Genomic DNA, 9,592 nt, shown 5'->3' on the forward strand with positions numbered 1-9,592 from the left:
AATTAAAAATGTTTTCTGATATTCGTGATAGACTTTTATATTCCTTAAAAACGAATTAATGTTTATGACCGGTTTTTAAAGAAAATAAAAGTCTATAACGAATAATTATTGGAGTACTTAGACGCATTAACTTATATATTAAAAAGTGTTCTATCAGACAACATTATTAATTTTCATTCAATTTTTATGGAATAATCGAGAAAAACTAACAAAAATGCAACGTTGCCATCTCAGCAGGTATAAACGCTCTTAAAATCGTAGAGATGTGATTTACCATTTTTTTATTAATCCTCTATTGCATGGACCACGAAAAATATTAATATAAAGCACTTGTTTTACGTGCTAATGATTATACTTATATTAAAAGATATAATACACATATTTTATTTTACTTGTTACCTCATTTAGTGTCTTTCCCCTCTCGGACGTGTCTCGGACAGTGAGATTAGGTCTGATATATTTGTTATATTAACATTTTCAACACTTATCCTCATTGCCAAGCCATATTTTTTAGAGGAATGCACTAATATTTATTTCTACTCGTTGGACTCATCAGTATTCTTTGTTTTCCTGATGATTCAATTGAGATAGGAAAAGAAAACCGATGTTTTGTTTCGAGTAATTCGAGTTTCGAACGTCAATAACGAAGTATCTATACCACTGCCCTTAGTGTAAGTTTTTGGTTACAAAATACGTCTCGATCGCGTTCGCGTTAAAACCTCAGTCTGTTTCCATACAAATTGAGATTTTAACGCGAACGCGATTGAGACGTATTTTGTAACCGAAAAGTTACACTAAGGGTGCTTGTTAAGCTTGTGCGTGACACTCGATAGAACCCTGTCGCAGTCAGTATTTGCCGCACTTATCAAAAAAAAATAATGAAGTCAGCAGAGGCTCCCTACGACAGGATTCCACCAAGTATCACCTACGAACTTGTCAAGGTATAGGTAGTTTAAATATACATGGTGGTGGTAATCTGGGTTTTAGTCTCGTCTTTCCGCTCTCATCTCACTCAAAATTCTGTACCTACTAAATTTCACACCTTGTTCTAAGTAGGTGTGACGGGAGGCAACAACGGTCGCTCTAATTGTGTTAATCCAGTTTTCGGTCCCTCACTATTAAATACCTGTCTTATGAATATTTAGATCGGTATTTACTTAAATCATATTTCATTATCTTGGCGCCACAGGTTTGGATTTGCCATTTATGTTTTAGTAGGTAATATAGGGACAATGTCCAGTCCACAAGGGTGGCGAGATCAAAAAGTGGTTTTCTTGGCGTTACAGTTTCGAATGAAGATCTTATTAGGTTTTAAAGTTCATCGGTGTGTTATGAAACTAGTAAATTCGTTGTTTTGAAAACATCTTAAGGAAAACGTAACATTATTAGATGAGTATAATAGGGCAAGATTGGGACCAGACCAGGTTAGGTAGGTACTTCGAATAATACTTCGATATCTTTTGTTGTATTGTTTTCACTGACTTTGTTATACAGTTTTTAGAGGAGGCTTTCTATGAAATTTAAGTCTCTTTGCAAATCTTTTATCAAGTAGTTTCGCTGTGAACTTTTTCTTTTTTTTTCATCAGTGATCAGTCCGTCGAACTGATGAGATTTCTTTTGAATGAAAAAAGGAAGGTAAATATTGAAGAGTAAGAGTTATATAACTAGAAATGGTGAGCAACGCTTGAAGAACAAATAAACGTTGGGGAAGAAAATTTCTCGAGTGGCGACCACGAATTGGAAGATGGAGCGTTAGCAGGCCTCCCATTATGATGACCAATGAAATCGCGAGAGTTGGCGGCAGCCGGTAGATGCAGGTGAGTTGTCTATCACTGAGGCGTTCTAGCAGTTGATGATGATGACGGTGGGGTAAATATGTACGTCATATCAGTTTGTTGCGGACGATCGATCAACTTAACAGATTCGGTAGTGTTCCGTTTGCTATGCCAGTGTATACTACTATTACAACTTCACCGATTTGTCAATCATGATTAAAATGGTCACCACTATGGGTAGTTATTCAGTACCTACATTGTAATTTTTTGTTAATATCTTTTTGGTATTTACTTGTAACATTTATTTTATGTCAGCTGATTTCACGTTTGATGTTAAAAATCTAGATCAACATTGAAAATAATTATATAAAAGTTATTTTCTGTATTTGGGAAACTAATGACGTTAATCCTGTAAGTATCTAGGTAGTTAATAAATAGTTAGTAAACACATCTGCCTGTACGAGTACAAAATCATGACGTAATCCTTCATTCATCGGTTAGAGGATTTGATGACAAAACCATCAGTGTTTAATGGCTGTATAAACATCGCATATGCTTTAACCTTGCACCACAGTGCAGGCGAGTGGCGCCAAAGCCCGTCCGCCCACGCACCGCACGCATCGCTTTCACGTCTTACCCTGCCACAATCATGCTCAATGGCCGATGCGGCAAACGTTTTGCTAATACATTGCGTGTGTTTCTTAAGGAAAGCTGTGTGATATGTCTCGACCGTGCAATGAAAAGAGAATACACTCTCCGTGTCGTCAGTTGCATATAGTTGTGGCCGGGTTGTTACCGCCGACTCGCTCAACTTGCTACGCGCTCGCCTCATTGTCACTGTCACATATACGCTCCTATTACCTCTATGTAGGGTCACTATATCACTCAAAGTACGATCGAGGCGATTTGTTTGTGACTTCGAGGCCGAGGATCTTATCTCCTGAACATGATTTAAGGATGGACCGATTTGTCAGGATAACATCTACGTTTAAACTTAACTGTACCTTTAGTTTAATTTATTTACTGTTAGTAGGTGCTAGCATCACACGTTAACGTGTGATGTTGATGACTGAGCGTAAGCGACTTTTTATGAATAAGAATAAAAAGAAAGTACTAAGTAGGATTCATCAGCATAAAGCGTATATTGGGAACAGCAATAAAAGTAATGAACAAAGCAAACATAAAAGCATGGAGTTTAAGTGTTTTAGTACAATGGTTGTGGGCACCATGGGCTTATGTCTCCGGGGAGGCTGCGTGATAGCCTCCAGTCGGCGCCGGTTAGCAGCGCGCGCGCACGCGTCCCCGCCACATTACACGGCCGCATAAACGGGCCCTTGTTTACCAACACGATAACATCGATCCGCTGTGAGAACTGCCTCCGCACAACTATGACTTCCAATCTAGTATGAGAGTCACTTGCACTTTAACAGATTACATCTGGAAATTAAATATTCAATTTGACGACTTTCTGTTAGTGAGATGTCAACGCCTCGCCCCTTTAATAAACCGCCGCCGCTACTTTATGCCCTTCGGCACACATAAATAACAGGCATAATGTGACAGATACATTTGTAGCAACCGCATTTAGGAGTGTTTAACCAGCGATTGTGCGACATGAAGCTCTCAATGGTTATTGTTTATGTTATCGCGGCGGCGATCGTCGGCGCGGAGATCAGGATCCGCGGCAAAGTGAGAAAAAGGTCCAGCGCGCAGCGGCGGCACCGCGCGATTCTGCCACCTTGTCCTTTTAATGAGACCATTATCGAGAACGAGTGGTCGCTGATGGAGGCGATAGGGAAATCAAAGTACATATTCACCGGCAAGGTCTTGAATGTGAAGAAGTACAGATCGATGCAGGATAGTCGGAAGCGTTCGAACTTATACAAAGTGCATTTGCGTCGTGTGCTTAAAGGTGATGTGAGTGAACTGAGGACGTTTGTGAAGTCAGAGGGGTCTCCTGAGACCTTGAGTGGTTCTGTACTGACGGCGGAGCGGCCGCGGGCCCGAGACTCGTGCGCTCCGGGACCGAGGCCGAGATTGTCTGGGATTTTCTTCAGTAATGTAGGTTACAGTTCTGCAATACGCGGTCCCACGACGCATCTGCAGCTACTAACTGACCCAGTGCCCTTGACACTTTATCATCTGGACCGGATCAATGCTGCTGTAAAAGGTAGGGCTTTCGTTACTTCGTTGCCATGCCACACAAGCACTAAACAGATACAATCTTTTGTCTTACAGCTTTACATTACAACGACGTGAACAATCTCCCTGATTTATAGCATCATTTCACACTTAAATCTGTTACACGCAATGACCTCAATGATTCATCAACTAACAGCAATACCGTTTAACGAAAAGGATATAACATTTGACAAGTAGTGATACACGTAAAACTACTTACCGACACCTACGTATAAAATGACAACTTTTAACGTCTCTTTCCCACTCTCTGTAGTTCCTGATATCTAACGTGTTGCAGATATCTACGGTGCCACCTCTTTTTATTATTATGTTTAATTAAACAGGTATGGCATCACAATAATTATCTCATAAAATAACAGGAACATAACAGATAGTGATGAAAGGTAAATATTTAGTCTCAAATTGTGAAGCTCAAAACACACTATCTTCTCTTAATTTAATTTATTACCAACATACTTTTGATTGTTAATCCTGTTAAAAGAAGAAATGTTAACTGACAGGATAATGAAGAACGACTGCAACAACAAAATAGAGCAAGCCGCACAGCATACAATCATTGGTTCAAGATCGTATATTGTAATGAAGTGTGGGTGTTGTGCCCGTAAAGCACGGCTTACACTGGGCAACACATTAAGTTATTTTTCTTATAGTGAAGAGATAAGGGTGTGAATGCATATGGTTGTTGCTTTGTGTACGACGCAAAGGCATTAAGAGGTGATTTTGATCGACATCTCGACAACTGTTCGTTAACTTAATGGAGCGAATGCGTTTGCTCCGTTTGTGTTTGCCGACAATGGTTAACACAAACATCATGCTAATGGTTCAAAATATATATTTGCCTTGACTCTTCCGTAAATAGCCTTGTAGTTGTAAAATATTCGGCACTTTATTTTTGGTCGGTTAGCAGCTTTAATTAAATCTTGACAGGTCATTTGGTAATTAAAAGAGAAGATTTAGAACAGATAAAAAACATAAAAATTAATCCGCAACATGTTCCATAATCTAAATTGAAATACAAGCTGAGGATAAATATTGTATTGCATTACGAGCAGAGACAATTACGAGTTGACTTACTCGTAATAATACGAAATTTCGACCCAAATCTGCAGATACATAAACTGCATTTACATTGAATTTCTCAGAGTGGCAAGTGATAAATATCCCAAGCCTTTAAGCTAAAATCCATATGTCTTGCATAATCCCTCGAGCAGATTAGTATCTCACTGTCTCAACTTGAGAGTCCGGCTCTTGCGATATAGTGATATTTATGTAGCTATTTATATGTTTACATTCATTAGAGTCAAGTCGTTTGTAATAAGTTCGTCTGTACATATACTATGTATAAACAAGATATTTCAAAATTGATTCAGAATATTTCAGTAGGTGGTGGGTCCTATAACAAAATTATCTGCTAAAATATTCCGGATTATACTAGGTGTACTATGCTATTACTGTACTTAGAACATTATATAAAATAAAATAACATATAATATATATCTACATAGGCATAATATAACACAATAAATCTCCGAAGAAACTATACTCTTTCACTAATAGAAAACTACTAACCCTAAGTAATATAGGCTACTTTTTATCACGGGAAAGTTCAAAGTTATGGCCAACAGCTAAACAAAGGTAAGTATATCTAAATTTATATTTGTTTGAGTATGGCATGTTTGAACAACCATTTATCAAATCGAAAGGACGGACTCGCGCTTTGAGAATGAGAAAGCAACAGTAAAAGTATTTGCTAAAAATTTTAATTGAACACAATTAGCAGAATTCAGTTAAAAAAGTTGGTTTAACTCATAAGTATCAGATATTTTATTAGTCAGTTTTTTTTTGGCAAAATTGAGGTAAGTCTGGTGATACTTTATCGTCCACGTATATTTAAAACGAGTGCTTAATCTTGCTTAAGTATTTTTACTCTCAAAGTAAGTAGTAGGCTCAAAAATATTTGTTTTTTTTTTAATTCAGCTTCTTAGCAGCAGGTAGGTTGGAAGTCATGAAGCTAAAAGTTCTACTAGACTTTTTTTTAGTTTTTTTCGGATCTGTGTCTTGGAGTAATGCCGGCGCAGGCGTTGCGATATCGGAGGAGCGCGCGACAAACTTCGTAAGATAAACCTACAGATTCAAAGACGTATGCGATTTAATCTGCTTCATTAGACATCAAGGCACTGCATGTTTGAGATGCACGGGAGATAACAATATGGAGATAAATAGGTTTTGTCTCCACATAGCACGACTATGATTAAGAGGATCTTGACATTACAAACTGATAGATTTTTTAACGTAACTTACAGCTGATAAAATTTTGTTTTTGTTTATACTTTTAAAACACCTGACAGTGCTTGATTCGTTAGTGCCGTACAAGTACTTACCTCAAATTAATTCTTGACATTTTACTACTGGAAATTTAACATCTTAATACGCTTTTATTTACCTTTTCCATTATGGTACTCAAAACAACTATTTAAAAAATCAATCTGTCATTACAACTAAGCCCGCAATTAAATGAGTAATTAACCGTAATAGGTGGTTTTAGTACCTACCGCATCGATTTGTCGATAGTTACCGGTAAAGTGTGCGGCGGTGGTTATATCTTCGACAACATCAGAGGAGGCGGACTTGAGGGGAAAGTAATGGTTTAGTTCTGCCATCACGATAGTACTTCACCGCACACGATGGAAAAATGTATCGTTTAATTTGCAGCTTCGTTGCAATCCGATCGTATCACGTTATGCATAATCTCATCGACGCTCGGTTTTATTGGTCTGTGTTACGTAACTTTAAGTTTCCATTTAAATATCTTTGTATTTACTTCAACGAACTCGCTTATCACGAAACATCACGAAAGTATTTTGATATTAATTCAACCAAACCACATATTTAATTTCTTTAAAGTCATAAGATTAAAACAATAACAGTTTTAACTGTTTTTTATGAGACAAAAATTGTGTTTACCATAATATTCTGATTAGATTGAATATTGATTAGATGACCTTCAGCCGTTCGAGATATTAAGTAAGACAGTCAAATTAAAGCAAATGAGAAATGTTAATGACGCGGCGAGCGGCAAGCGGCAAGCACGGCGAAGATTCGTCAGGCGGGCGACGGCGACGCGGCGACGCTCGCCGGAGACTCGCCCGCCCACACTCGTACCACTTTCCAAATTCCTCGTGTAAGCACTTGCAATCACTTACTTACGTGCTACGATAGCGAAAAGCAAGAACTTGTACGTATAACGCTTTTAAGTAAAACTATAAAGTTATTGAACCACCGGCGGTCATTGCTGAACGTTATGAATTTCTAATTTCGCGTTGAATAATTGACGAAGTTGAAGCGTAGTAAGTACAATCAGCGAAAACTTAAGCTTAATATGCAAAAATCAAGAATTTGTAAAGAGCATTTAACACTGGCAAAGTTTTTATCCACCCTTCCTAGCTTCCTACAGCTAGCTGCACGGAGCAATTCTCCCTCGGCGCTCCCACATGAATATTCAGCTGAGCAGTCAGCTGGCACGTTTAGCAATAACTGTTAACTTGCACCTATTTAGTCTATGACAAGTCTGCTACATTATTAAGGCTAACTTCCCTAAACCAGGTCGGAAGCGATCTCGTAAATTAGTTTGCATGGCTTTTTGCCATATATGTGTGTTCATTCGAGTGGATTTATGCCGTAATAAACTCCTTAATTAGAAATGCCACAATAGCTTACGGTAAGTCTACGTTTGTTTACGTTGTCGAAGGTTGCATCGAATTGCGAGGTCTCCAGTCTACGCGTGAGGCTGCGCTCGCGCACGCGTCTCGGCGGCGCCACCGACTCTTGCGCAACCTTGTGTTCGCCGCGTGTTTACGAGCCATCTCAATCAAAAGCTTCCAAGCACTAACACAAAAATGGGTTTTATTTACATTCATATGTACCGCCACACAAAAAAACTCACACAATAAAAATGAAGCTACACTTTTTAGTGCTGTTACTTTACAGCTTCACGATAACTCATGCCCAGTTCCGCGTAAGAGGAGTTGTAAAGAAGCGGGACACGATACACCGCAAGAAAAATATAAATGCTCCCAAATGTGTTTTAAACGAGACGATTACTAATGACTACGAGATTCTGTCGTCTGCCGTGTCTGAGTCTAAGTACATTTTCACAGCTAGGGTCTTAAGCGTGAAGAAGATAAAGCATGGCAGTAAACCAAATGCAAAAGTGTTTATGTTCTATAAACTATACATTCGCCTACTTATGAAAGGAGACGCGGAGGAGTTGAAAAGTCACGTCTTTTCAGGGGACGAGCGCACTTTGAATGGCGCAATTGTGTTTGTAGACTGGCTTCGGACGAATAAGTGCGCTTACAAACTGTACAGACATTCCTCCGGAATATTCTTGAGCGACGGATCCCATAAAGGCTTCGGCAGTGGGAACGCGCCCCGACTACGCCTGTTGAACGAGCCTCTTCCACTGTCACTTTACGATTTGGACAGAGTAAATGCGGCTTTGAAAGGTAAATATTTGTTGTCAAGTACGAATAAGGTGTCAGCTTGGTCGAGTGTGTAGGCTATAAAACTGTCCGCGCTTATTTGCTAGTTCTCATTATGTTATTTGTAACTGTACGACATTCTTCTGAGTATTGAACTATGAGCATGTTTACTTGTCTTGCAGGGAAAACGTATTATTTACATAGTTGCTTAAAACGTGTGGCGATATTTATTTTTAAATGCGAATATAAATAATGCATTTAATCGAAGTTAATTGATTGCTGGACCATGCACCTTCATCAATCAGGATCAAGATTAACGTCGCCTCAGGTAAAAATAATAGTGAGCCATTTAACACACATTAAAAACAAAACAAAGCGTTTCGACATTCTTCAAAGGTGCTCTTGAGGTTTACTTTATGACTTAACAAAGTAAACATCTACTAAAAAAAAAGCAGTCGATAAAATTATGTTTTTGAGTAGAGGTAGGTAAATTTACTAAGAAACATAAAAGAACATTTCAATAAACCTCACTAATAACTAGACTTTCCAACACAATAGGTTTACTTACTCCGAAAACGTATTCATAGCAATCTAGTCGCATATAATGTGGTCAAAATACGGTTTAAGATTTAGCTTTCGACATTGAGATGACCGAACAATAGACCAAAGCTTTGTAATGGTTGTGCGCACCGCTATTAGCGCCATAGCGGTGCGTCGGCGTGGGCGCAGGTCGCACCATGCAATTTACTCCGACGAGAACATAAAAAAGTCAATGTCTTACGGCCTATATGCATATTAGGTGCCCACTTTGAATAATTCTTTACATTTCCAAGAGCACTTTATGCAACTAAATTATCCAAACTGTCTGTTTATTATCTGCTTAGGATTTGTAAGTTGTGTATTATAAATAAGATGCAAATTATTGCAATGAAGAAACAACGGAATATTAATAAAATTGATAAGATATCGTGAACGATTACTATTCAAATTTGCTGAAGCGCTTATGATTATAACGCTGTCGTGACGCGTATACTGCTGCTAAGGCGACTCTATGTTGTATCTTTATTTCTAATTCGATAACGCAAACAATTGTAAGTTTTCTGTATGTAGCTTCCACTTTTTAGCCACTGCCTA

The 9,592-nt window shown here is 38.4% G+C and overlaps 1 protein-coding gene across 2 annotated transcripts in view; it reads left to right on the plus strand.

Moving 5' to 3' along the window:
• The first annotated feature begins 3,056 nt into the window (after nucleotides 1-3,056).
• Nucleotides 3,057-9,592, plus strand: part of LOC141437611 (agrin-like) — a 202,485-nt gene continuing 195,949 nt past the window's right edge. The window contains exon 1 of one of the 2 annotated variants that reach the window (XM_074101053.1): nucleotides 3,057-3,945. In XM_074101053.1, the coding sequence (XP_073957154.1) occupies nucleotides 3,390-3,945 (556 nt within the window). In that variant the 5' untranslated portion in view covers nucleotides 3,057-3,389. Of the gene's footprint in view, nucleotides 3,946-7,777; nucleotides 8,483-9,592 lie in introns of those variants that run through there. The other variant, XM_074101054.1, reaches the window with a different exon arrangement.

This window comes from Choristoneura fumiferana, chromosome 18, assembly GCF_025370935.1.
Source record: "Choristoneura fumiferana chromosome 18, NRCan_CFum_1, whole genome shotgun sequence".
NCBI lineage: Eukaryota > Metazoa > Arthropoda > Insecta > Lepidoptera > Tortricidae > Choristoneura > Choristoneura fumiferana.